General features: G+C 53.4%; 8 protein-coding genes across 8 annotated transcripts; 6 read left to right on the plus strand and 2 right to left on the minus strand.

The window, feature by feature from the left end:
• Positions 1-2060: 2060 nt before the first annotated feature.
• Positions 2061-3773, plus strand: C7974DRAFT_308965 (uncharacterized protein; the record flags this gene model as incomplete). The annotated part of the gene is made up of 1 exon (XM_046138198.1): positions 2061-3773. One exon carries the CDS (start codon positions 2061-2063, stop codon positions 3771-3773), a length of 1713 nt encoding a protein of 570 aa, XP_045998416.1.
• Positions 3774-5156: 1383 nt separating this feature from the next.
• On the plus strand, positions 5157-8892 carry C7974DRAFT_308770 (major facilitator superfamily domain-containing protein; the record flags this gene model as incomplete). The annotated part of the gene is made up of 8 exons (XM_046138190.1): positions 5157-5339; positions 5387-5491; positions 5539-6737; positions 6932-6991; positions 7315-7448; positions 7530-7639; positions 7689-8581; positions 8628-8892. 8 exons carry the CDS (start codon positions 5157-5159, stop codon positions 8890-8892), a joined length of 2949 nt encoding a protein of 982 aa, XP_045998417.1.
• A 655-nt stretch (positions 8893-9547) lies between these two features.
• C7974DRAFT_309420 (40S ribosomal protein-like protein S3) lies at positions 9548-10602 on the plus strand (the record flags this gene model as incomplete). The annotated part of the gene is made up of 4 exons (XM_046138222.1): positions 9548-9570; positions 9638-9663; positions 9807-10225; positions 10279-10602. 4 exons carry the CDS (start codon positions 9548-9550, stop codon positions 10600-10602), a joined length of 792 nt encoding a protein of 263 aa, XP_045998418.1.
• A 966-nt stretch (positions 10603-11568) lies between these two features.
• C7974DRAFT_176261 (family 53 glycosyl hydrolase) lies at positions 11569-13031 on the plus strand. The gene is made up of 2 exons (XM_046136253.1): positions 11569-12451; positions 12520-13031. The coding sequence occupies exons 1-2, from the start codon at positions 11825-11827 to the stop codon at positions 12961-12963; spliced, it is 1071 nt and encodes a 356-aa protein (XP_045998419.1). The 5' UTR covers positions 11569-11824; the 3' UTR covers positions 12964-13031.
• A 599-nt stretch (positions 13032-13630) lies between these two features.
• On the minus strand, positions 13631-16633 carry C7974DRAFT_453069 (uncharacterized protein; the record flags this gene model as incomplete). Its single annotated transcript, XM_046145848.1, has 5 exons — positions 13631-14666; positions 14719-15485; positions 15532-15915; positions 15976-16384; positions 16508-16633. 5 exons carry the CDS (start codon positions 16631-16633, stop codon positions 13677-13679), a joined length of 2676 nt encoding a protein of 891 aa, XP_045998420.1. The 3' UTR covers positions 13631-13676.
• A 560-nt stretch (positions 16634-17193) lies between these two features.
• Positions 17194-19022, plus strand: C7974DRAFT_176370 (RNA-binding protein). Its single transcript, XM_046136256.1, has one exon. It carries the CDS (start codon positions 17542-17544, stop codon positions 18925-18927), a length of 1386 nt encoding a protein of 461 aa, XP_045998421.1. The 5' UTR covers positions 17194-17541; the 3' UTR covers positions 18928-19022.
• A 643-nt stretch (positions 19023-19665) lies between these two features.
• Positions 19666-22564, minus strand: C7974DRAFT_308856 (glycosyl hydrolase family 3 N terminal domain-containing protein; the record flags this gene model as incomplete). The annotated part of the gene is made up of 3 exons (XM_046138194.1): positions 19666-21780; positions 21830-22171; positions 22223-22564. The coding sequence occupies 3 exons, from the start codon at positions 22562-22564 to the stop codon at positions 19666-19668; spliced, it is 2799 nt and encodes a 932-aa protein (XP_045998422.1).
• Positions 22565-24451: 1887 nt separating this feature from the next.
• C7974DRAFT_176414 (uncharacterized protein) lies at positions 24452-27215 on the plus strand. The gene has a single exon (XM_046136257.1). The coding sequence runs from the start codon at positions 24855-24857 to the stop codon at positions 26886-26888; it is 2034 nt and encodes a 677-aa protein (XP_045998423.1). The 5' UTR covers positions 24452-24854; the 3' UTR covers positions 26889-27215.
• Positions 27216-27348: the final 133 nt, after the last annotated feature.

The following is a 27348-nucleotide window of genomic DNA, read 5'->3' on the forward strand; positions in this document are numbered from 1 at the left end:
CGTGGGGTCTCGATTGCTAATGCTTTGATCAGGGCAAGGATGCACTGAGCGTTAGAGCTGGTCATAGACTTAAGGTCAAGCCGACATCCTAAGTGGTCAGTTGTAGTTGGAATCAATACGCCGGATGTCGCTACAGGCGCATCTAATTTCATCATTTTGCGAATTGAGACACGGCATGTCTTGTGTCGTACGTATAACAAACCGTAACATGTGCAATGGGCGCAATGCATGTCTGTGCACCCAAAAAGACAACAGTCGCAGAAAAGAGGAACAAATTGATAATCATTACCCCATAGTTTCCACTGCGAAATGATAGAATCGTCAGAGTGGGAAAACACGCCACGCTAAACGCGAGATTTCGAGCAATGGTGGGCAAATGCTGTGCACGATTTTGCATGTTTGGAGCGCAGCCAACCGAGGCATCGTCGGTCGAGCCAGGAGATGCGGCGAGAGCGTAACACGTTTACGAGACGTGGGATACGCGGTCTGGACCTCATCAACGGTGTGTGTGCTGCAAAAGCATCATTTCACGATAGGCAATGCTCGTCCGAGGAAAGGGAGCTCTGTGAGAGAAGATTCTGGGTTCGTCAATCTGCCTCGGCCAGGGGGGGAACATGTGGGTCGCAGATGTTCGATTGCCCAAATGTGGTGCGTCTACTCATCTTCCAATCTCATTACCACATATAGTCGCTCCTAATTCGAGCTGCTGAACTTCAGAACAAACGTCGGTGTTCGTTCGGAGAGCGAGCGTGATGGTCGCGACGAACGCTGAAATCGCTCCAGGTGAGAACGAGCTCCAGGTCCGGCCTTGCACTGGGCAAATGATGTAAGTCTGATGGCCGTCGGCCAGTACAGCCAGGAAACATGAGTTATTTCCCCTTGATTCGTCTTTCTCGGGAGACATTCCGATGGTGGCTGTGGAGCCCTGCTTGATGTGCTTTGCCACATGGACGTGTCTTCGAACTGTGTTCCTGTGTGCGTCTCAGGGTCTGCCTGGCTGCCCAATAAGCACCCACGACGTTAATTTCGTGGGGTGAGGTTCAAAGCGCCCGATAAGCAGCAGGCTGCCAATTCGAGATCTCCAAGATAGTCCAGGACAGGGCAAAGGCCCTATCAGCACGGAACCGATTCAAAGGTGCCCCGGAAGATGGATGCATGTGGAACATGCTCGCTCTGGGAACAGCGCGTCGGTTGCGCGCACCGACAGCAAGGCCAATGTTTACATATCCTCTGACATAAACTGGCGGAGCGGAACGGGCAGTGTGGGGTATGGCTTGCTATCCGAATGGGACTGTGCTGTGGAGACACGCGGGTATCATATGGTTGGCATCCACGATAAAATTGAACACAAGGACCTTGTGCTGTTGATGACGGACTTGGAACCGCACTGAGCGACGCAGCTGCTGCAGGATGCATCTACAGTATGAGATGCAGGCACAGAAGCAGGAAGCGGTTGCTGGGGTTAACGGCCTGCGGCGAACGTGACTGATGTTACGAAAGTAGCGCGTTTGTCATTGGCGTGTGTTATCTTTTGCTTCCACCACCACGCCAACAATTCAGCTTCCACCAGAGCCGCCCAGTGGCCAGCGCCGTCCCCAGTCATGACAGGGCTGACCGCCGCGGGAGCTAACCCGCTCCCAAAAGGCAGAGTACCTGCACATCCCATGCCCTTCGACCATGCTGCTGAGTGCTCCACTCCCTTCTGCTTCAAACCTTTCTTTATCTTTCCCACGATTTCACATGTCGACGTAGTTGTTTCAGTCGTCACACCGCCGTCCGGGTGCTCCCGTGTGTTCCTGTTCTGTGGTCGTGGATGTAAGTATGATTGCTTATCTTGTACACCAATCCTTCTTTGGCCCTGCCCGACTTGCTTCTTCCTGTATATCAGTACAGCCTTGACCCCAGCTAACAACCTTAGCTTAGAGTCTCTACTGGCTCTCGATCGCGCTCAGACACTCACTCTTTCCTGTTCTATTTACAACCTCCCCACCGGCCTTCCATGAGCCCCTTGTCCTTCGATCCTTTGACAGTTCATGACCACCACGCCGGGTTCACTCCCGATGTTCCTCAGTAACACGCAGCCAAGCGCTCTTCTGTCCGGAAAACATGTTCCAGGCGAGGAAGCGCAGCTGCCTCGTGGAGAATGCAGTTTTCTCCAGCCCGAGTCCGAGTCGAGCCGACACTCGCGTCAACGCTGCCCGTGTCGAAGCTTCTATCCTGATTCCCTCGTACGGTCCCGCTGTGGTTGCGGACACCAAGCATGGCATCACGAAACCCAGCCTCTCTCGGTAGTCTCGGTGGACCAGTTCGCACAAGTCGTGGAGCAAATGAAGATATTGAAACATGAGGTCCGGCGACGTGAGAGCGTGGAGGAAGAGCTTCGGAGGGAGCTTCTAAGAGAGAGAGCAGCACGAGAAGAGCACTTCAGGACCTACAAAGCACTAGAAGCGCGCCTATACGAAAACATGAGGCTGTTGAAAATTACCATGGACGACAGGGTGGAGGCCGTCGTTGATCGAACATCCGCGTTCGGTGATCAGATCAAGGCGGTTCAGGAGCGCTTGATAATGGTGGATGAGGTGACTATGGAATTGGAGAACCGAGTCGACAAAGTGCAGCACACCGACGGTATCCACAGGGACGATACGCCTGTTGATTCTACACCAAAGCCACATGCTCCGACACCGAGCACGTCACCAGTTCCTCAACTTCCTCTGCTCATGCAGTCGCAGCACATGCTCGGCCAACTACCAATACGTACCGATAAAAAGTACCCCTTGTCTTGGAACGTCCGTGTCATCTTCATTCCCCGGAAGTCACAGAGATTCGCATTTGATCCAGATAGCACTGGCTATAGGCGATGTGCGTCGCGCAAGCTTCAGCAGAATATCGACTTTGCTGGTCAGGACAGTGCGTACTTTGTAGCTCGGGTCGAAGAGACGTTTAGGAGCCTCTTGCGCGGCAGAGCATGGATGCCATTGGTGGGTCACCGTCCACCAGACGAACCATTTGGTCGCATGGCACTTACCATGCTTCCACCTGATCTGGTCCATGTTGGCCTTTGGGACCATGCTTTCGTGGAGGACCATTGTATTTCTCACGACAAGATGCAGGGAGACGTTCTTTACATCGCACTTCAGCATGAAGACGTTACGTGGAACGAGATTAGATTCCTGCCGCCAGCTCTGGGTGCTGACGAGGCTTGCTGGGCGCAGGACGAAGAACTTGACGGCACAGTCACGTACAAGAGCCTGGACACTGAGATCATGTACGATTGCCAGGATCCTCCTCCCACATATTCATCTCGAACTCACTCCATGGCGGATAGGGCGCCTTCGAAACTCGACGTACTCGCGGATTCTGCTGCCATGCTAAGCCCTATTGAACGCATACGGACACAGACATCGATCCACTCCACTATGTTGAGGCCGTCTCTCGAGCGAACTCATACGGCGTCTTCCTCACGTTCGACAAACCATAGGTTCTCGTCTGAACAAAGCAGTCTTCGAAGTTTCGATTCAGAGATGGCTGACGACGAGCACCGCGACAAGAAGCCTAAGCTCAGACTAAAGGACAGCTCAGCCAACGCTAGTGGTACTAGCCATGCGCAACACCCTATGTACGTGTCAGGTCGCTCGAAACGGAAGATGCCCGTGAAAGAAAAGGGTCAGAAGGAACCCCTCCACTTCAGTGTAACGAATGTCGCCAAATGGAGACCGAATCTCCTTCACCCCCACTCGTCGAAGGGCAAAGAAGCCGCCCATGGCCAGTAATTTTGTTTGGATCCACCACTTTTTCTTCCGCACTGTCTGCAGGCGTATAAGAGCAAAATCATTTGAGCGAAGGATACCCATTGGCGTTATACTGTGTAAATGCACCTGCGACATGTAGCACATGTCTTGCAGATTTTCATATCTCGATATATTATAGACTGGCTTCTCGGCCCCCACGATACATTGTATCGACACATACAAGACACAAGATTAAATCTGTATAACGCGATGTATCCCTTGTGCGATGGAGCTTGCGTCACAGCTTCAGCACCACACTTCACATACCCTCTGCTTCTGTATTTTGCCGTGAACTCCTTCCTTCTAAGGGCATCTCACGCGAAACGGCACACGCACGATAGCCATGAGTTCCATGAGATCCATGGTGGTCTTCTAGCCGTTGTTGACTGCCTCCCAGATTTGGTAGGTACAGCTTCACAGCCGAGACCGCTGCTTCCTGAGCAACAGGCAGGATATCGGCGCCGTGGTGGACCGCGACGTAGCGTGGCGCTTGATAACGCGGAGCCTCCGGGCCCACTCGTACGCCCACTTACCCGCGCCGTGTTATCTCACGCTATGTGTGAGAAGCGCACTTATCAGCAATCAATGCCGGGCATTCAAGGCGGCGCAAATGAGCCAAGAAGACGTGGAGGGATATAGATGACAACCGTGTAGACTCAAGCTTCGCCGACGCCGCTGCCGTGGCTTGTCAGACGTTGTAGAAACGACGTCGGTGTTGGTCGAAGGTCATGCCTCCCTACCAAGGTTGCAATGCGGGGAATCTAGTGGAGCGAGCGCCTTAGAATCCGGGGTTGTTCCACTGTCAGCTTATCATACTTCTGACACTCCAAAACCGCGCCTCGACATGTGAGATTTCAAAATGCAGGGCACAGCTGATTTAAAGTCCAGGGTTTGTCTGTGCCGGATGGCCTTGCGCGGTAATCCGGGACGTTTAGTGTGGGTTTATCAAAGTAAAATGGCAGCGCTCACGTTTGACTGACAGACTCCCCACTTTCGACGGTTCGCCAGTTTACGGGAAGTGATAGCCATACGGAACTACCCAATGTAAACAGCTGTGACGCAAGTGAGGTTCGAGCGTATCAAGCACGGCGAATCACCTCGTCGCGACGCACACAGCACACGTGGAGAAATACTACCCTGGATTCTAGCCTGGTTTACGGATGCAGATAAGGTCAACATGCAAGCCTATGTAACACCGAAGCGACATCGCTTGATCCTTTGCACATACGACATGGGTGCAACGTACATATGCTCCGGACAAGTCGCAACTGAAAACCCCGATCATCTCACTAGTACTCGCACAACGGTGCTTGATCTTGACAACTACTCTTACACAACGTGCATGTGGAGTATCTCGCGATCAAGATGTCTGCCAGTCAGGATCCAGAACTCGCAAAGAATGACCTGAAGATCACCAACTCAGCTTCCTCCGGGGAGGCAGCACCTGTTCCCATCGAAGGCGAAACACATCACCTGCCTACATACGAGCATGAGAAGGCGCTGACATGGAAGTTCGACCTCCGTATACTACCCATGCTAGCTGTCATGGTATGCTTCTTGATTTCATGTTTCGAAGTCGTAGCTAATTTTTTCAGTACTTGTTCAATGCGCTCGACAAAGGTAACCTGGGAAATGCGAAGACTGATGGCATGGATAAGGACCTTGGGTTCACGGGCAACCAGTACAACACCATGTTGTCGGTTAGTACACTTTCATCTTGAATCAGCTCGCAACTAATGTAAAATAGATATTCTATGTGCCGTACGTGATCTTCGCTCCACCTGTTGGAATGTTGGGCAAGAAGTACGGGCCCCATCGCGTTCTACCGATCATGATGTTCTGCTTCGGCAGTGCAACACTTCTCGCAGCATCAGCGCAGAACTGGAGTGGTATGATGGCTTTAAGATGGTTCCTCGGTATGGCAGAGAGCGCTTTCTTCCCATTGGTCATCTACTATCTCACCACTTTCTACCGACGAGGCGAGCTTGCGCGCCGTCTGGCTCTGTTCTATGCTGCGTCCAACATCGCCAACGCGTTCTCCGGGCTATTGGCGTTCGGTGTGTTCCAGATAGAGTCAAATCTGGATAGCTGGAGATATCTGTTCATCATCGAGGGAAGCCTGACAGTCTGCTTCTCATTCTTCGCGTTCTGGTACCTCCCGGCGTCGGCTTCTAAGGCCAACTTTCTCACTGAAGCTGAGAAGCAACTCGCTTTCCAGCGCATCCAGATCGATTCTTCCTCCGTCGTGAACGAGGAGTTCAACCTCAAGCACGCTCTCGGTATCTTCAAGAACCCATCGACGTATGGTTTCCTCATTATCGAGATCTGCCTCGGCGTACCGCTTCAATCTGTCTCGCTCTTCCTGCCCCAGATCGTCGGGCGTCTGGGATACGACAAGATCAAGACCAACTTGTACACAGTTGCGCCCAACATCGTCGGTGCATGTGTGCTGCTCATCCTGGCCTTTGCATCTGATCATGTGCGCCTGAGGTTCCCGTTCATCGCGCTCGGCTTTCTACTCACGTTCATTGGCTTTGTTATCTACGCAACCATCGACGTCGCATCTAGCATCACCGTCGCCTACTTCGCATGCTTCATGATGACATGGGGAACATCTGCTCCGTCCGTCCTGCTGTCAACCTGGTACAACAACAATGTAGCAGACGAGAATCAGCGCGTTACGCTCACGTCGATTGGTGTGCCACTCGCAAACCTCATGGGTGTTGTTAGCAGCAACATCTTCAGAGAGCAGGATAAGCCAAAATACATCCCGGCGCTGGCCACCACAGCGGCGTTTGGGGCTACGGGGTGTGTGTGTGCGTTGTTGTTGGGATCATATATGATATGGGATAATGCGCGGAGAAACAGGCTGCAAGGTGTGAATCTGACTGCGAGGGACGTGAGTACACAGAAGTTGAAGGACGGGCCGAAGAGTCCAGACTTCAGGTGGTTCTTGTGAGGCCTGTCCTTCATCAGCAGAGGGAGGGAGGTTTGGAGAAGAATCTCATCTATAGACACGGTTGGACACATGCACAATCGGCACTCCGGTTATATTCCGTTTCCAGAATGCATTACCTTTCTCTCGGAGGAGAGCATAATGTAATCTTTACTATAACCATGAGTCCATAAGCGGTGTGCAGAACTTGCTTGTGGATGCCACAGTCAGAACTAAGTGACCCGGGCTTGTATTCGTTCCAAACGTCAAAGAGTGATCTTCTGTGATGGACTGCCTAGTTAGGCAGTGCTGTGGGGCCTCTGCCTCATCTGCAGTCACGCGCAACCACTATCCCGATTTGGCTGACCCTTGAGGCTGACGGAGTGGGTGTGCCATCAATGTTGACTCTGGCACGGTGGCGACGATGAGTGTCTATACTGTAAGCTCTATTGTGTGCGCAAGTCAAAGTAGATTTAGCATGAGCACTTCCGATACTAATCTCGAGTGCAATGAGACGAGACGATAGGTGTGGAGAAGCGATGCCTGTTGGCCGCGGTAATCGACTAGCGCGCCTATCTTATCGTCGAGCTCAAGCTGCGACATGATCAGCCTCACGGGACCTGGCGGACTCCAGTCACACATCACGGGGACATCGCTTTCGGGCTGCCTGTTCCACGTACTCTCGACCTCTGCTCGACACCCTCACTCCTCTTTCATCAGAGGTTGTGTCTCCCCACCCATTCCCTCCAGTCCACTCCAGCTGTAGCACGGAGCTCAATAGCACCGCCGATAAGAAACCCGAGCTCAAGGCAGCTCACCCGCACGCGTCATGGCGGTCAAAGGCATGGTGCCCATTCTCGTGGGCATGATGCTGTTGACAGGCTGCTGCAACACGCTCCTCACCAAATATCAAGTACACCTCATCCAGTCTCAGGTTGAAGCAACCACCTAACCCTGTCCAGGACATGCAATGCGTGCGCAACTGCGACTCCCCAAACCCTAAATACCGCGAGCACTTCGAACAGCCCGTGCTCCAGACGCTCCAGATGTTTGTTGGCGAAATGGGCTGCTGGCTCGTCATCGGCTTGTTCTCGCTCTGGCAGCGTTACGTCGTTACACGCGCCGGTTACGAGACGATCCCCGAGAACGATGGTATTGCGACGCCAGCGAGCGACGAGAGCGAGACTAGGGATATCGCGAACCCGCTTAAGCCTGCGCACCCAGACGATGAGGGGAGAATTCCACTCAAGGGCAAAAGCATTTTCTTGCTTGCGCTGCCGGCGTGCTGCGACATCGCAGGCACGACGCTGATGAATGTGGGACTGCTGTTTGTTGCAGCGAGTATCTACCAGATGACTAGGGGAGCTCTAGTGCTGTTTGTTGGTCTATTCAGCGTCTGGTTCCTGAAGAGGCATTTGGGGCTGTACAAGTGGTTCAGCTTGTTTGTCGTCGTATTTGGTGTCGCGATCGTCGGATTGGCGGGTGTCGTTACCAAAGACGACAAGGCGACGCCGGGACACAAGTCTGCTCACTCTGATATGGCGGCTATGGATGTCGCACCGCCGATGTCACAGGCTCTCCTGACGATTATCGGCGTGCTGCTTATTGCCGGCGCACAGATCTTCACGGCCACGCAATTCGTCCTCGAGGAGCGGATCATGGAGAAGTATGCCATGGAACCTATCAAGGTCGTGGGCTGGGAGGGCATCTTCGGATTCTCCGTTACCATGATCATAATGATTGTTCTGCACTTCGCTGTGGGCACTGGATACTTTAACGCAAAGGACGGCCTGTACCAGATGACGCACTACAAGGGCATCGCCATCTCCTCCCTCATGATCATGGTCAGCATTGGGTACGTAATCCCATACTACATCACTTGTCAAGCTAATTCTTCGCAGTGGCTTCAACTTCTTCGGTCTGTCCGTGACACGCACAGTCTCTGCTACATCGCGCTCCACCATCGACACATGCCGCACACTCTTCATCTGGATCGTCTCGCTCGGCCTCGGCTGGGAGACGTTCAAGTGGCTGCAGGTCTTGGGCTTTGCTTTCTTAGTATACGGTACCTGCGTTTACAACGATATTGTGAGACCGCCGTTCAAGTCTTGGGTGATGAAGAAGCCGGAGCCTCTGTTGCCCGAGGATCCGATCGAGCATCACTGAGGTAGGTCGCATGAGTTCTGTGCGGACGATAGTGCATATTGGCAGCATTGGCATCTAGCGAGATCAGTTCAAGAGGTTGCTAAGTGCGGCTCGCGTTCACCTGTCTTGGTCTCTCGCGTTGCAGGGTGAATGAGACTAAGGATGTAAGCCAAGTACACCACACGACAGCAAAGTAGGGAAAATACAAAAAACTTTAATAGAATGCTTTTTCATCTACAATACAGCGAATGCTCAACTAGATTTTTTCTTTTAGTATTATAATAGCTACAAGTTCTACTCGATTGCCCTTACGTTGAGTTCACTAGTCCAAGAGGCACGTGCAGAGTGTTGCTCTTCTCTACGAATCAACAAGCTTTCTGAGGCTGCGCCTCAAGATCGAGCCAATCATGTTATGAGGCAAGTAATGTGACTCTTGCAGTTCTGAACAGCATGAGTGTGTTAAAGTTATGTGGTCAGCTTGGAAGGTCGCTTATCCGCCGTTTTTCTTGAAACGTGAGAGCTAGGGACCGCCTCATGCAGTCCGTGCGTTCTTGGCTGCACACAAGCGAGCCCACCACTAGCTCCCACTTCGAAATCGGCAACCGCGACTTCGAACTCGAACGACAACCACGGCAAGGCCTATCTGAATTTCAGCAGCTAACCACAGTCCGACAATATGGCCACCACTCAGTCTGCTATGTGAGTTTGCCCCGCCGCACGCCCTGGCGTGCTTTGCGCAATCTGAATCAATGCTGACATGCTACAGCTCCAAGAGGAGAAAGTTCGTCGCTGGTACGCTGCACCCACACCTTCCCCTACATTGACGCACGAGACGGATTCGGAGAGTCACCGGCGCAGGAGTCGGGGAGATGAAGGGCGCTCGATCGCGCAATGGCAATATCGAAGAATATGCGCAGGGCTAACAACCAGCACAGACGGTGTTTTCTACGCCGAGCTGAACGAGTTCTTCCAGCGCGAACTCGCTGAGGAGGGTTACTCCGGTGTCGAGGTCCGCGTCACACCCACCGTCACCGACATCATCATCCGCGCCACCCACACACAGGAGGTCCTCGGAGAGCAGGGTCGCCGCATCCGTGAGCTCACCTCGCTCATCCAGAAGCGCTTCAAGTTCCCCGAGAACTCCGTCTCCCTGTACGCCGCCAAGGTCCAGAACCGTGGTCTGTCCGCCGTCGCTCAGTGCGAGTCCCTCCGCTACAAGCTCCTCAACGGTCTCGCCGTCCGCAGGGCCTGCTATGGTGTCCTCCGCTTCATCATGGAGTCTGGCGCCAAGGGTTGCGAAGTCGTCGTTTCCGGAAAGCTCAGGGCCGCCCGTGCCAAGAGCATGAAGTTCACTGTAAGCGCTGCGCGACAAAACGATAAATTGAGCTGCCATCTAACACCTCACAGGACGGATTCATGATCCACTCCGGTCAGCCCGCTAAGGACTTCATCGATGAGGCCACCCGCCACGTCCTGCTCCGCCAGGGTGTGCTCGGTATCAAGGTCAAGATCATGCGTGGATCTGACCCCGAGGGCAAGGCCGGCCCCTCCAAGACCCTCCCCGACTCCGTCACCGTCATCGAGCCCAAGGAGGAGCAGCCCGTCGTCCAGCCCATGTCCCAGGACTACGGTGCCAAGGCCGTCGCCGCCCAGCAGGCAGCGGATGCCGCCAGGCAGGCTGAGCAGCAGCAGGGCGAGGCCGAGGCCGCGCCTGCCGCTGAGGAGCAGTAGATTGCAGCGTGTTTGCAGGGCGCATGAGGTTACGAAAAGGCACTTAGCGGAAGCTTATGATGCATCTTCCTTTGCACGTTCGGAAAGGACGGGTCTGCTTTTGACTTTGAGTGGGCGGTTACGAAGTCACATATACTCTTCTATACACCCAAATAACAAACATCAAAACATGGCTCTGGCCACCGACGTGGTTCTTAACAATCTACGGGTTTATTCTGCATGGTGTGAGCTGACACTTGCAGTTGAAGTCATCTTCGATATCTGGACGTCTGCTTCATACACTACCATCAGTCCACAGAGTTTTACTGTTCGCTTGTCAAGCCTGCGCTCTTCGAACATTTCGAACGCATCTTCCAATTTCGTGCTACAAGCTTTAGATCTTTAAACGTAACCGGAGTTCTATATGCAATTGCCGGAGCTCTCTCCTGATCAGCAGTCCGTTCTTCTCCGATTCATCACTTAGTGAAATTCGACTGTTGCAAGGATTCACAACTCGCAGGACAATAGTGTGAGCTCGACTCAATTAAAGAGATTTACTTCAGCTTGCTATATATCTGCACGCGTCGCAGACAGATCATTAGCCCCATGCAATTGTTTCCACGCCCTGTCAAAACGTCGAAACATCCAGGGGTGCAATCGGGTGGCCTAGCCCGTAGCTTCCTCCGACCCGCGAGCTTGATCACACAACACTCAACCTGCCCGCCCATCATGATCTCCGCATAAGCTAACTGCCGCTTAGCTTCCAGAATACTGGTATTGTACCTTGTGATCACCAAAATCGCCCCAGGTGAATGGCCGTCGCGGCTCTTTAGCCTTCCGCCCCCAGAAGTGGCAAGCCTTCCTGACTTGTAGTTGACATTGCCGTAAGAGCGGCTCGGCACCTCACCGCGTCGATATTAGTACGAGTTTCATTTTCTCCGGGATCTTGGGCGTTCCTCCAATCTCCAGGATTCTGCGCCTGCTTACCCCACATTATTGCTCGCTTGCAGGTAGTTATACCCTAGCTCATTTGCTTGAAACTGAACGCCATGACTTCACAGCCCGGAGGAACTATAGTCACGAGGGTGATATTGAGTATTGTCTCGGCGACGGAACGCACGGTTCTGGGTTGAGCCGATATGTAAATTGTCGGGAAGAATGCGGCACCAGCTATGAGAAAGACCGAATATAAAGTAGACACTTCCACGTCTGTTCTCCGGCACCGCCTCATCCACACCTCACCATGCGTCTCCCATCTCTCCTCTCCCTGTTCTTCGCGACTACTGCCCTCGCGGCACTGCCCTACAAGGGTGTTGACTGGTCCTCTCTTCTCGTAGAGGAGAAAGCCGGAAAGCAATACAAGAACGCTGCCGGCCAGGTCCAGCCGCTCGAGACCATCCTGAAGAACACAGGCGTCAACACAGTCCGCCAGCGCATCTGGGTCAACCCCTCCGATGGTAACTACAACCTGGACTACAACATCAAGCTCGCCAAGCGTGCCAAAGCCGCCGGCCTGAAGATCTACCTCGACTTCCACTACAGCGACAACTGGGCGGATCCGGGCAAGCAGATTGTGCCCGCGGCGTGGAAGTCCCTCAACCGCGAGGCCCTCATCAAGCAGGTCTACGACTACACCAAGAGCGTGCTCAACCGCTTCCAGACCGAGGGCATTGCGCTCAGCATCGTGTCCATCGGTAACGAGATCACCCCCGGTCTGCTGTGGCCCATCGGCCAGCTCAGCAACTCCGATGGCCCCAAGAACGTCGCCGCGCTGCTGAAGAGCGCCTCCAAGGCCGTCAAGGAGAGCAGCCTGAGCTCCAAGCCCAAGATCATGATCCACCTCGACAACGGCTTCTACTGGGGCACCCAGGTACGCTTCTCCCCCTCTCCCCTGCCCCACCACCCTCAAAGGTGTATGACATACTAACCCCCCCTCAGGAATGGTGGTACGACCTCGTCCTCGGGTCCGGCGGCGGACTCTCGCTCTCCGACTTCGACATCCAGGGCGTTTCCTACTACCCCTTCTACAACGCCGACGCCAACCTGGGCAACATCGCGTACAGCCTGACGCAAATGGCCGCCAAGTACGGCAAGGAAGTGCAAGTCGTCGAGACCAACTGGCCGTCGTCGTGCCCGAACCCCAAGTTCCCCTTCCCGGCGGACACAAAGAGCATCCCCATCAGCGCCGCCGGCCAGTATGTCTGGATGCAGGAGGTTGCGAAGCGCGTGGCTGCCGTGCCCGGTGGTAAGGGTACTGGTCTCTTCTACTGGGAGCCGATGTGGATTGACAATGCTGGGCTGGGAAGCAGCTGCGACTGGAACCTGATGGTGCAGACGAACGGGCAGGTCATGGAGGGTATGGGCGCGTTCAAGGTCATCTAAATGATGAGGACGTGCTGTTCGATTCGTGTAAATACTTGGTTGCTGAGCCTGTCAGGATACCACTGCAGAGATTGGATCGCAATGAACATGAGAATTTGCTGTCAAGAGTGTTGAGTGCAGCGAACTATGACATGTCTAAAGTGGACGGCGACGAAACATAGCATCAAGGTATTGCCTCTGAAGCTGAATAGAGTGACTTACAGTGCAGGTGCTTGCAAGAATATGCAGACTCCCCTGGCCATGGGACAGAGATGTGGGAAAAGCCTCTAGCTGGCTATGTTAGTGTGAATTGACGTTCTGCAGGCGACGACGTGAGAAAGAACCAATGCAGGGTTACTTTTGTTGTCACGATAGTACGTACCTGTATGATAAAATCTGTTCCACGTTAATAGAGGCAAGCGCATACCACGATGGGCGAGAAAGAAACCATTATGACATGTGTCGTGTTGCGGCGTCGAACATTTCCAAGGAAATCACGTTACATTCAGACTGCACCTATAAGAGAGTAAGGCAAAATGCGCCAACTGCGCTCCGTCGCACACAGAGCGCCGAATGGCGCTCTGTAACTGCCATCCCGTCAGGGCGTGGTGAAGATCGCGCCTTCAGAAAGGAGCGTCGCTAAATACCCAACTCAAACGCCAAGAGCACCAAGTTCCGTCACAAGTAAATACCTACAGGCGTATTGCTACGTCGCATCATCCTTTGACTGCCACTCACTGTGTCTCCTCGTCGCTGGCATCCAAGATGTCGTACTCCTCATCAGTCATGAAACCGTCATCGTCAGAGTGCAGGGCGACACTCTCGGCATCCTCGAAAAACTCCTCATCAGAGACAACAGTAACGGTGCGGGCAATGGTGCTCTTCTCTGACATGGGAGACTCAGGTTGGACAGTTGAAGTCTCGTATGTGCTGGACTCAGGTGACTCCTTGTCCAGCTGAGGGAATATCATGCCTGAGGCTTGTGCAGCAGGATGATGCTCCACTTGCTTCTCCTCAACTGGGAGCTCAGCTGTCCCCTCAACCTGCGAAGCAGTAGACTTCCTGATGCTAGCAAGGGCAGCTGCGTGCTCCTTGCGGCGATTCTCAAGAAGGCGCTCAACCGCAGCCTTGCGGACCTGCTGAATGCGCTCCATCTTCTGCTTCTCCTTTTGTTTTTCGAGTTGCTGTGCTTGCACCCGAAGGTCAACCTTCATCTTCTCCAATCGAACCTGTAGGAGGTTCTCGTACATCTGGAGTGACGAGGAGGCCTCGGAAACCTCAGAGACGTGAACAGGAGTAACGGCTGGGGCAGCAACGGTCTCGATGTCACACCAAAGTCGATGTCCGAAGGGAATACCGTCAGCAGTCTTGAGACGCCAGTAGGAGATGGCAGTGCCTTCGCGCTGAGGGGCTTTCATGGTAACGCCGAAAGACGCTTCCTCACCAGGTTGGATCAAATGTCCACTAACGTTGCTCTCGCTGGCATCGGCAAGCTCGGCCTGGCTGAAGGCACGGGTGTTGTCGATGTTCAACATGTTGTCTCCACCAACATGACGGACACTGCAGCCCGCAGGCCAAGCGTTCGGGCCGGGGTTACGCAGAGTCCACACTTGGACAAATTTATGACCAGCGGTGACCTTGGAGCCATCGACGATGGTATCGCGAATGAAGTGTGCATCAAGGTTCTCGTGGCTGGACTCTGTCTTTACGGGGACAGACATCTCCTATACAATGTTAGCATCCTACATGTATTATCGTGTAGATTAATGTGTATACCTGAACGTGCTCTGCCGAGATGTCTTGGACAGCAATGTTCTCCTGCTTGATGGTTTCAGCTGACGGCTTCAAGTCGACGATAGTCTGAACCTGAGTTGCAGCGTTCGTGGAAGACGCAACGGGAGCAGTCTCCGTAGCAGTGGAGCGCCTAGACACAGGTTGACGATCCCCAAGAGCGGTAATAGAGTTGTCAACCTTCTCATCCATCGTAGTAACGCTGACATTACGAACGGGGGTCTTGAACTTGATGAGAGGATGTGTGTGGTTGTGTTTGTTGCTTGGGTGCGCCTCGCAGTTCTGGCAAAAGTCTGTGTCGTGGCACACAGCACACTTGTAACGTGTACCCTCGATGTACGACACATTCTCCTTATCCTTGCACAGAGGTCCATCGCAGTAGATGCCATAGTGACGGCAGCCGCTCGAAAGTGGCTCGGTGAGAGGTTCGTAGATCGGAACGAACCGGTGCCGGGGGTGGATGAGCTTAGCACTCTGCAAGCACTGAGAGCAGTAATCCCAATCTGGGCAGTTCAGACACTTGTGTCGCACACCGTAGATGAACTTGTCACAACCATCGCAGACCGCGTTGTGGCGTGCATTTCGGCCTGGGTTGCAGAGAGCGTTGCTCAAAGCAGACAATGGGGTCTCTGAGGTAGCCCCCTTGAAAGCGTGACCGGGGTGGTGACCATGCTTGTTAGCTGTGTGGCATTCCAGACACAGATCGTAGTCCTCACAAATCGTGCATGTGACAAACTCCTTCTCCGAAAGCACTAACAATGTCAGTGATATAGTAACGAGGGTCGGCTGTCAGCTTACCCTTGACGCAGCTGTTGCAAGTGCGAGTCGCCTCATCCTCGTATGTGACAGACTGCTTCTCGTCGGTGAAAGCACCGGGGATGTCTTTTGGTTCTGTGGCTTTGACCTTTGGCGGGATACGCTGGGTGCTGCTGTTCACGACGAGGCCGTTCTTCACGAAACGCTTCACCATCCAGTGGCCGTCGCCGGGGCAGTGAATGCCGGAGTCGACACAAGCGGGGCAAAGATCATAGTCCCCATTGTCACAGACGCTGCAATGGAAGTGCTCATCGTCCATAGGGTGGTTACAATTGTTGCAGTACACGACCCAAGCAGTGCATACTGTCTTAGGACGCAGAGTGAGCGGAACGTCGCATGGAGCGTTTGTCAACTTTTCAAAAAAGGCTGTGGTTGAGTTAGTATGCATTCGTCTGTCCTCGTTTGTGCATGACATGCAACACTCACTTTGACGTGTCGTGAAGGGCTTCGGCACTGGGGCCTCTCCGTCGTCAGCAGACTTGAGAGGTGAGGCCGGAACGACAGGCTCGAACTTGGGGGCCTCCGGAGAGCGAGCAATGACTGGGGAGACTGGTGCAGCAGCCTGAGGAGTCAGGGTCTCGGCGCTCATGCGGAAAGCAGAGGGCTCCGGAACGGCAGCACGAGGTAGGGCAGGAGGGGCCGGAGCAGGGATCTCGACGGACTCGCCAAGAACGGTGGCCCTCAGACGGAGCTTGAGCTTTGCCTTTGCGGCGCGGAAAAGTGTCTTGTAGACTGCCGGCGCGTTTGAGTCGAGAGTGACGTACGCGGCGGCTGAGTCGGAGTAGCGTTCAAAGACGACCTGCTCGTTCTCGCGGAGCTGGAGGCCGACACGAAGCTATACAACCGTTATTAGTCCATGCATTTCTCGGTATCTATCGGAGCTTCGGCGAGCTTGAGCTGTTGGCCGAAGTGAGGCGGCAGCCTGCTCGGCCGGCAACGCGGATGAGATGTAACGCACCTTCTCTGGAAGAACGTTGGCTCCAAGATCCTTCAGAGGCAGCTTAAGCTTCCTGGTCTGGCCGCGGAAGAGGATCTTGATGACAATAGGCGTGTCCAGCGTGACGGGGACGTTGGTAGCAGCCATGGCGGGCGAGTGAGGCGGCTGACGATGGGGGCGATCGGCAAGGGTGGGAGAAAGGCGCTGCAGACTCGCTGCGGCGCGGTGCTGCGTGTACAGAGCAGCTGTCGGGGAGAGTTGCAGCTGGGCGGTGAAAGTGGGTGTGGAGGTTGGAGGTGGAGATGGCGAGGTAGCTGGGGCAGCGGTAATGGAGCTGCGGCTGCCTAGCTCGGGCGGTCTAAACGTGATGCGAGCACGTCAACCGCGGTACCAGAGCCACACCTTGCCTCTTGCAGGCAGCAGTTTAAGGTCAACGTGGAGAGCTCGATGCGGTCCTCTCACTTGAGAATGCCCTTGAGTTGCCACAGGAACAGTTGGTCTACAGTGCTGCAGTTGTGGCCGTCTTGGTGATGCCACAGCAGCTGCACGTGAGACGTGATAAGGTTCACCGGTACACCATAGCAAGGGTGGTCTAGCGCGGAGGACGAGTATCACGGGTGTGACGCAAGCGCCTTTTGTTCACCACTCTGGTGAAAGGCCTTCCAGCGCGTAAGACTTCACGGTTATCGCAACCTGACCGCCGGAAGGTCATCTGATCGTGGCTGCACGACCGCACGGGTCTAATCCGGTGCAACGGGGTACCGTCTCATTATCTGTGAGAAGCTGATGTTATACGATCATGATTAAATCATGTCTTGGACTCCTGCTAAATGCGAAATCACGAATGGAAAACAGCCCTAGACGACACTTTGATTGCACGCTCAAATTCACGCAGACTTCACCATGCTACGCGTCGTCGCTCACTGCGCGGAGGAGATCTGCCCCACACGGCACGCTAATGCCGTTAGTAAGCTGGGCTCCACAACTTTTTCTGAGGAAAACTCGCTGCAGGAAAAGTTCGACTTCAACATTCTCGTTGTTTACCCCAAATCAATATGTCAGACACCGATATGAGTTCAGCGGAGGAAGTCGTGAAAGTTGTTGTAAAGGAGAAGAAGGAGAAGAAGGATAAATCAGCGAAGAAGGCAAAGAAAGACAAGAAGGAAAAGAAAAGCTCGAAATCCAAGGTCGAGATCGGTTCAGACTCTGACAACGAAGCCGCCGAGACACCAGCGAAGAAGCGCAAGCGCGAAGCCTTGCCGGACGAAATCGTAGTCGACGTTGGCCTCCCTGAGCCAGCGTCAAAGAAAGCTGCTCGCGCTGCGAAAAAGGCGAAGCTGAACCCTAAGCCAGCTGGTGCTGGTGACAACTCGTCTGCAGATGCAACCACCGACGGTGCTGTCGGTGAAGCGAAAAAGGGGGAGGAGAAACGGTCAGAGTTTGGAGTTTGGGTTGGCAATCTTCCTTGGTCTGCCACCAAGGATTCGTTGCGCAGCTTTATAATGGAGAATTCCGAGATCAAGACAGAGCAGATCACTAGAGTGCACATGCCTCCCTCCACAAAGCCTGTCCCTGCGCACTGGACGACCAAACCCAACAACAAGGGTTTTGCATACGTTGACTTCTCGACCGAACTCGCCATGTACGCGTGCATCGCGTTGACCGAGACCAAGATGGACGGCCGAGCGCTACTTATAAAGAACGCAAAGAGCTTTGAAGGCCGACCTGATAAACCAAAGGCGGAGGTGGAAGAGTCTGGTTCTGGTGGTCGTGGGAAGGTCGTGGGCAAGCCGGGCGGTCACCCACCAAACAAGCGTGTTTTCGTTGGTAATCTCTCATTTGATGTGGCCAAAGAGGATCTCGAGGCTCACTACGCCCCTTGCGGGTCGGTCGAGAACATACACATGGCGACTTTCGAAGACTCTGGAAAGTGCAAGGGTTATGCCTGGGTCACATTTGGAGACGTCGAAGCCGCTACCTGCGCTGTTCAAGGGTTCGTTATGAAAACCGAGGCTGATGTCAAAGCCATGAAGAAGAAGAACACAGAGGGTTCGGATGATGAAGAGACCGAGGTGAAGAACCCGACCAAGAGGAGGAAGTGGCTGCTGAACAAGCTAAACGGCCGAGAGATGCGTTGCGAGTTTGCTGAAGACTCCACAACACGCTACAACAAGCGGTATGGCAAGGATAAGCCAGCTGCGCCCGTTGACGGCGTAAATCCAGATCGCTGGAAGAACTTTGGTGGCGATGGTGACAGGGCAGGTGGCAGGAGAGAGCCAAGAGAGCCTCGCGCGCCACGTCCCCCTAAAAATGGGCCCAATAGTGTTCAGCCTGGCAAGAAGGTTGACCCTAGGTCGATCAAGAGTGGTTCTGCGCACATGAACGCTCAAAGAGCCAGTCAAGCGATCGTGGAAGGCCAGGGCAAGAAGACCACGTTCTAGTAAGCACGTAAAGCAGCCTCGTGTAATTGTAGACGGCACAGTCTGCGCAGCGTCGAGTGTGACTGCCCGACTTGGGAGGTTGCTGCACTTGGACTGTTGTTTACACGATACCCCATTTACTTAACATTGCGAGCAATTAACAAACCTATAACTCGCATTCGCATTATTGCAATTTGATTTTCCAATCCCTATGTCAAATCTCACGCGTATCAATGTCAGACCGAATTTCTCCTACGAAAAGACCGGTGTTGCGTCGTATACGAGTCTGTTGAAGAAGTACGATTTCGCACCTACCACGGCCGGCCCCTTCCAGATGATCGAAGAGCAAAAGCGGTCATTCAGAAACACGTTCAGACGCAAGAGCAAGAAGAAGACGAAGTCTGTGCTGCGCAAGATCGAGGACAATGGCAGGCCTGTTGGGTGACACGTGGCTGAAGAGTGTTTACGCGATCTTTGATCAGGGCAAGAAGAGGTTTGGCGTTGTTCAGAGGGCCGAGGTGTTTCAGAACACGGCAGTGGTACCTACTGGTGGTGAACAGTGACCTCTCAAGCATGCTCAAATGGCTGACGTGATGCATAACTTCGGTTAAAACTGACTGGTCGATCAATTAATGACATTCATTACTCATTAGGACTAGGTCCAGCATGGTTACTATTATCCTAACTTGCGCCTCATTACGCTCTACACACTCCCTCAACTTCTTTCCATGTCAAGACAGTAGCCCAATTACGACAGCGTCAAGACTGGTACTCGGACAGATCGAGGTCAGCCTCGAGGTACAGCTTCCTCGACGACGCACCGACGTAAATCTTCTTAGGGTACTCGCTGATGACCCAGTTCTGACTCTCAGTCTCCCAGTTAGACACATCGCGACGGAGGATGTCGGTCTGGAACGTAGCAGTCTCGCCAGGCTGGATTGACAGACGGTCAAAGCCGCGGAGAACAACAGGTGGGTCTTCGGGCCCACCAAGGCTGAGGTACAGCTGGACAACCTCGTCGCCAGTAAGGGTGCCGTTGTTGGTGATGGTTGCGGTCACAGTGAACAGGACGTCCCACAGCTGCGGGTTTCCTCCTGGGGCTCCACCGGCGGCGATGCGGGGCTGGGGTGACCCGTCGGACGAGCCAGCAGGCCAAGTGTAGTTCAGGCCGTAGTCGCGGTCAAGGGAAGCTTCTGCCAGATCGGTGCTGTTCAAGTACGGGTAGATGAAGGTGCCCTCTCGGGTCAGGTTGGCGGGCCACTGGTAGTCGTTGACATCAGTGCTGAAATTACCTAGGGTGGGGGCGGCGATGGTCTCCCCGGTTGTAGGTGTGTAAGCACCAGCATTAGCCTTCTCGACGTTCAGATCCGAGTACGAGAACGTGGTGTAAGATAGACCGAAACCGAACTCGTACACGGGCGTGATGTTCTTCTGGTCAAATGCGCGGTAGTCGATGAAGACACCCTCCTCGAAGTTATCCTGAGGAGACGCGTTGCCAGCGATGGGGTCGTAAATCAGGTCGGGCCCGTACTCCTCGGCTGAAGCACCAAAGGTGAACGGCAGCTTGCCGCCGGGGTTGACGCGGCCGTATAGAACGTCGGCGATGGCATTGCCAGACTCCTGACCAGGCAGACCGGCCCACAGCACTGCTGTTACATTCTCGGAGTCGTAGAAAGAGTTAACGAGGACAGGACCAACGGAGTGGATGACAACTATGGTGTTGTTACAGAGCGAAGAGACATTCTGGATAAGAGTGTCGCCGTCCTGCCAGATAGTAAGATTGTTGCGGTCTCCAAAGTTGGTGTCGACCGTGATGTAGCCTTCGCCTGAGTCGGCGTTAACAAACACAATGGCAACGCTGACCTGAGTGGCCATGGCCTGGATCTGAGAGTAGGCCCAGTTGTCAAGGACTGATGTGAGTACACCACCATTATCAGCGACCTCGCGCTTAATAGCCTCTAATGGTGTGACGAGGTAGGGGAAGTCGGCAGTTCCTGAACCCCAGCCCATGGCGAGAGTGCCGTTGTCGCAGCCACGGTCGTTGCAGCCGTTGGGTCCATACAAGTTCTCTCCGGCATCGTTGCCAAAGACTCCAGTCCATTTCTCTTTGCCGGTCAAAGGGAGTGCACCGTTGTTCTTCAGGAGCACGGTCGACTTGGCAGCTGAAGAACGGATCGTACGGAAGTGCTCCGCACGAACATCGACATGCTGATTGACAAGCTCATAGTCGGACTTGCCGTAATAGTTGCGGTAGTCGTAAGTTTCACGAGTCCAGCTGTTGAAGTTGGTGTCTGTGTTGTCCTGATCACGGCCAACATAGTAATAAGCAGCCATGATACGCGTTGCAGCATCGTCAAGGCGCCATTGAGGGATTGTGCCATTAAGAATGGAGATAGTGAGGTTAGTTCCCCAGAATGAGAATCCAGAATTGAAGTCTGTGTCTCCGGGCATGGTCATGTCAAGACCTGCCTGGGTAGATGAGACACCGCTGTGTTGAGCATCCCAGTCCGACAAGATGAATCCTTGGAAGCCGAGCTCACCCTTCAGGATGTAGTTCTGAAGGTATGAGTTCTGGCACACCTGAGAGTTGTTCGCTTTGTTGTATGAGCACATGATGGCGCCAGTGCCTGCGCGCACGGCATCGGCAAAGGGCCAGAGGTACAACTCGTGCAAAGTTTTATCGTCAACATTGCTGCTGATAGCATCAACAAAACCAAAATCCTGGAAGTTTCCTGGTGAGCGGAAGTGCTCCTGCTCGTTCAGGATGTAGTGCTTGGTGCAAGCAATGACACCAGCATCTTGGATACCACGGACAGTCTCAGCTACAGCGTGACCCGTCAGATACGGATCGGGTGAAAAGCCTTCCCAGTTTCGCTGCTCTATGTCAGCAGAATTCACGGAGGGGTGTGCCTCTTTGACTTACGCCGCCCTTGGGGTTGCGGCCGAGCGGACCAATCGCTGGCCCAAGCTGGACATCAACGCCCTTGCCACGGTGCTCTGATCCCATCTCGTATCCTCGACGGTAGAACTCGCCACGATCCCATGAAGCTGCAACCGTCCCACCGGCAGGGAAGGCAGAAACATAGTCGGCGAAACGAACACCGAGAGGGCTGTCCTGCAAGCAAAGGGCTTTGAATCCCAGGCGTGGAATCTCACCGACATTGCCAACACAGTTGTCGCTCTGCCAGCCAGTGCCGGTGGTAAGGTTGACTTTCTCGAGAAGAGTCAATTGACTCACGAAGGCTTGGGCCTTAGCATATGCCTCCTAATGAAATTGTCAGTACTGAACTCCAGATCAATGAAGCGCTGTACATACGGCCCAATCTCCGGTACCCTCTATCCATGGACTGGGGTAGAATGGCGGACTCTCAGCATCGTTCAAAGGACTCGAGCTGTTGGTAGGATTTGTGGTGTTTGGATACTGTGCAATTGTTAGCCATGGTAGGAACAAGTCTAATAAAGGTACGAGATTCAACTTGTAGGAATGGAAACAGCCCTGCGACAAGAAATGCGATATCTGGCAACATTTGTGCAGCTTGCGCGAAGCTTGAAAGTGCAATTGGTGTTGTTGTGTGCTGTGTTTGGGTAGATTGTTTGTGCTTACCGATTGGGCCTGGACCAAACGAATGGCCAGCAACAATTGTGTGAGCCGATGCATGACGTCGGCGTTGCTGTCAGGGGAACACTGAAAGCAGCAAAAATATGTTTACACCAAGAATGTGAAGCTGTCGGCAGATGACAGAGATCTCCTGGAGCGCACGACGTCAACGGCCGGGCAGCAACGAGAGCTTTATGGGAGCTACGACAGGGAGGTAGCTACCCGTTCATTAGTTCCACGCGCGTCGAGCGATACTATTTTCTGCACGAATTGTCAGCACCGTGCTGATCGCACTGCAGTTCCCCAGCGACTCAATGGAGCAAGGCCCGAAGCCTCCGGAGTAGCGCGTCCGACCTTCGTGCCGTCCGCGTCTGTCACCGCCGTGAACTCCTCCTTAACTCGCAATTCCCCACTTTTCCAAGCTTTTTCCTAGCTTTTTCCTTGCAGATGTACACATGTACCGCGGGTACCTTATGTCACATTTCGGCCGGTAGATGCTTCTCCTCACCCTTGAGCGGACAAAGTGGAAATTTGCTGCCGTCACCGCCGTGGCTCGGTCCAGCGTGGCTATCGTCATCTTCCTGCGCTGTCATCCTGTCGTAGACTTAAGCTCCTCTTGTAAGCCGTTGCCGACGCCACGAAAAGCATAAAGGGAGCGAAAGCGCTGCTTGTGCCGCGCTATTGTCGAAGGCAGTGCAACTCCAACAAAGACGATGCGGGGTTAGTAGCACACCAACGTCTGTTTACGTTGTACTCCGCCCTGCACAGCTCGCTCTTAAGTGTACCTAGCCTTGACTGTGGTCATCCGTGATCTGCTGATTGATGGAAGTCACTCTTGGTACATGCCCGATGATGACACGAGCGTCTTGGTGCTTGGAATATGGGGACCCCACAATGGCGAAAGCTCGGCTCAATTCTGGGGTCTGTGGGAACCCTAGTCCCGCGATTTGCAAAGTCTTGTTTTGTGCATCCGGAGGGCCCGCTATGGAAGGATTCTGGCGTCACGGGAGCGTTCGCGCAGGATTTCGGCTTCAGACATTTGCCGACGGTCCACAACACAGGTGGTGCGCCGCGGCGTTGAGGGATGTCTTTGGTGTCATAGTTGAGAAGGATGATGCATGTATCTCAAGTCCATGGCGCCACGCGAAAACGCTATCTTGGCTGCCAACACAAGTGCGGAGTACTGCTCAGATGATCGCACAATGGGATCTCCCATGCTAAGCCTTGGTTATTGTATGACCGGCCGTAATATTACTCAACAACAACAACAGCCAGGGTGCTCACTTGCTCCTTGAATACCTGCTGAACACGCCCAGATGTATTAACGGAGCTAGTAGGAGGTTCGCTCAGGCACACGCTGGAAGCGAGCACCGCTCTTCCATGCTTCAGCGAACCACGGGCCTTCGCTCTTGTACACCATTACCGCCTCCAACGGCGATCGATCTCAAGCCATTTCGCGCTAATTGTTCGCCTTTAGCCTCAGCCGCAGTCAACGTCGCATCCGAAATTACGGCGATCTTCTCTGACCGACCATAATGAATTGATTATCATCAGTTGCGTTAGCCTTTTTCTATCTTATACAACGTTGACTCTGCTATCCTTAAAACTACAGTTCCTTATAGGCAACTGCTTCTGTTCAACGCAGTGAGCAATATCCTTGATGCTTGGCCGAGATTCTTATGAGATGGTCGATGACATACTGGACGACAACACGCATTCAATGAATCTCTATACGGTCGTCCATCATAGTCATGTGCTAAAAGGCGATGAACTCCGTACATCGAAATGGACAATGTCTCGTTGTCTGTCGAAATGAAATGCTGCTCTTCGTAAACCTTAGAAATTCACGTTGCACCACGCGCCTTACTCCAAAAGGTAAGGCGCCTCGAAGCTGAGTTTAACATCACCGACCTAAACGAATCTAATGCTTGATACATAATGCTGATGCTGTCACAAAGAAATTGAATCGTAGAAAGCACTGGAAGACGAGCTGCAGACGGCCCCTTCGGATACAGTCGTTACCGGAGGATGCGTCGCAGATGCTTTTGGCATCCACCAACACTTCTTGACTTTGAGATATCAAGCTGTCGTTCCCATTCAAAGACGTATGATCATGGCGGGTATGTCTTCACTGGCCTGCTATCTAGCTTCGCGTGAGCGCATCCTTCTCAGCCTCTGGCCAATTATGCTCAACAGAGTGCAAGGCTGCCTGCACGCTGCAGGCAACACCGCCAAAGTATCTGAGTCACGACTCAGCGCCATTGCCTGAGTCAAGTTTACAGCGCCTTTAAATTTTACTCAAGAGCTGCACATCTGTAAAGAACAAGCAAGAGAAAAATTGTCTTTCGTCATGGGTTCTCGCTCGACCAAGGTTGCGCCGCCCCCGCACGTTGTGGCTGTTGCCTCACCGGTCGCACCTGCTGAGCAAAAACATGCAAAAGGCAACAATACAACCGACTCTGGAGAACACGGGCCCTGCCAAGACCTCGAATATCAGCCTGCAAAAAGAGTCGTGACTTTACCGCAGCCTTGCGACGATATCAACCTCAAAAGCTCTACACGAACTTCTACAACCTCAGGACGGCGATATAGCGAACCCGTTTGGGCAGCCGCAATGGCCACGGGGATCAACATAATCCGACTACAGCATCTTGCCGCTTTCGAAAGCTTCATTGCGGAGCGCGACCTCATGGCGATTGATGTCGACGATGCAAGTGTTGTTGCGATTGTGCCAGCCGCCGAAGATACCGGAAAGGTCGAAGGACCTGAGATGCAATGCTTAACTTGTTGTACGCAACTTCCGAAAGAGAATGACCCGAAGTATGCGAAAGAAGTTATCAAGCCTTGCAGAAGATGCGACAGCGCTTACTGCATTTCATGTGTCAAGGACATGTTTCTCAAAGCTTGCAAAGATTCAACTCGAATGCCTCCACGATGCTGCACACCGCTCGGTCTTCATCATATCAAACCCCATTTGACAACGCAAGAGATCAGCGAATACAAATCGAAGTACGAAGAGTGGAGCACACCCAAGCCATTCTACTGTCCAGTACTAGCCTGTTCAGCTTTCATTCCAGAACGACTCCTGCCACACCAAGAAGAACTTAGACAGAAGAAAGCAGACTCTGGTGTCGGATTACCGACCTCGACAAGCTTCCAATGCCCGAAATGCGAAGGCAAGATCTGCATTGATTGCCGGCAAGAATCCCACCCAGACAGTCTCTGTGCAGATCTAGATCTTGGAATTGATGCAGAAACCGCAGCACTGTTGAAGGCATGGGGCTATAAGCGTTGTCCTAAGTGTGGCCAGGGGCTAAAGCGTATGTACGGCTGTAATCACATGGAATGTAGATGTGGCGCACACTTCTGCTGGGAATGCATGAAGAGTAGCGAAAATTGCGGAGGAGGTTGTGACGAGGTTGAGAATTGTGACAGCGAGTCGGAGCCTGATGAACCTGAGCCCCTGCATAGGTTGGAGGACGATACTGCAAACGAAGCACTTGCAGTGAATATGAGTGGAAGCGATGCAGTTGGACCAAACACCGACACGCAAACAAACGAGCCAGAGGCAGCTACTGTTCGCCCATCCTCACGCCCAGCTGCTCGGCCACGAAATCTGGACGGCGGCCCATCGTATTACTGGGAAGGTCAAGACCTTGACTTCGGCGAAGAACCTACCGATGATATACAAGACCCAACCTGGGACTGCCACCATTCCTTCGAACCCTATACCATCCCACTCGCAGAAACAATATCGACGCCTGCTTCAGCACTCGAAATGGAGTGCGTCAAATGCTGGTGCACGATACATCCCGACATCGAAACACGACCCGAGACCGGTGCAATCACAAACACACCAAGGAATCCTTCTGTCAGAGGTCCTAGGGGGGCCCGTGTTCACGTACGTGGTTTGGCAGCGAGAACGCGTCGCACACGCTACGTGCCTCCCCGTGGACTGGCTCGTTCTGACGCTACCATCGGCACAGCATCGCATCTCATAGCACAGCTCCCACCGAATAGCCCACGGCCTGCAGAGCCGCAATCAGGGCCTATGGAGGGGGTTGAGTTTCAGCCAGCGGTAGACTCCGGAGGCCTCATTTCTGCACCGAACGCAGAATCTGCAAAGAAAACCACTCTCACAACCCCGAAGTCAAATGTCTTCGGTTATTCTGCTACAACGTATAACGTAGCGCAAGAGTGTTTTAGATGCAGCGTCATGGTCTGCGAGAAATGCGCAGCGTTGATGCTTGCCCAACAAGAAGAGAGACAGGCGAAGTGGGACATGGAGCACAATGTGGAAGCACAACAAGATATAGAAGTACCGCACAATGTGGATGTACAGCACGATATGAATGTACATCAAGGAGATGGAAGTACAGCATGAGATCGAGCCACAGCACGAGGAAATACTTGAGCAGGGAGAGGTGCCAGCATCCTTCAGTCACGACGAGCAGCCCCCTCCTTCGCTGTTGGTTTGAAGAGCGAGGCGTTCGAAGTCTGGCTGTTCTAGAGCGACCCAGCGTATAAGAGCGCAAAGAACGTGGCTATTGGAGCTGTTTCCACTCATGTATCTTGCCTGATTCGCGGATGTAGATTATATCGATGAGGATCTCCTGTCCTTTTCTGGCGTTAACGGCATAGCGAGACGTTATTGCGAGCTTTATCCTGGCCTATAAGTATGAGATCCAAGAGTAGAGTAATTTAAATACTGTTTTTGCTGGAAGCTTTCCTATGCTCAAGCGTGCATGCGCCGCGGCGTCGTGAATCCACTCTTATACTCGGATGGTGTTTTAGCATGCTTGGACAGCTGTGACGTTCTGCGTCGATACATTTCATTCATTCAT

Source organism: Boeremia exigua (genome assembly GCF_020726555.1).
Source record: "Boeremia exigua strain MPI-SDFR-AT-0100 chromosome Unknown C7974scaffold_5, whole genome shotgun sequence".
NCBI lineage: Eukaryota > Fungi > Ascomycota > Dothideomycetes > Pleosporales > Didymellaceae > Boeremia > Boeremia exigua.

Bases quoted from the DNA above. Each gene is read 5' to 3' on its own strand.
- C7974DRAFT_176261 (XM_046136253.1), top strand. From the start codon at position 11,825: ATGCGTCTCCCATCTCTCCTCTCCCTGTTCTTCGCGACTACTGCCCTC. The intron at 12,452-12,519 runs GTACGCTTCTCC...ACCCCCCCTCAG, and splicing joins GCTTCTACTGGGGCACCCAG to GAATGGTGGTACGACCTCGT.
- C7974DRAFT_176370 (XM_046136256.1), top strand. From the start codon at position 17,542: ATGTCAGACACCGATATGAGTTCAGCGGAGGAAGTCGTGAAAGTTGTT.
- C7974DRAFT_176414 (XM_046136257.1), top strand. From the start codon at position 24,855: ATGGGTTCTCGCTCGACCAAGGTTGCGCCGCCCCCGCACGTTGTGGCT.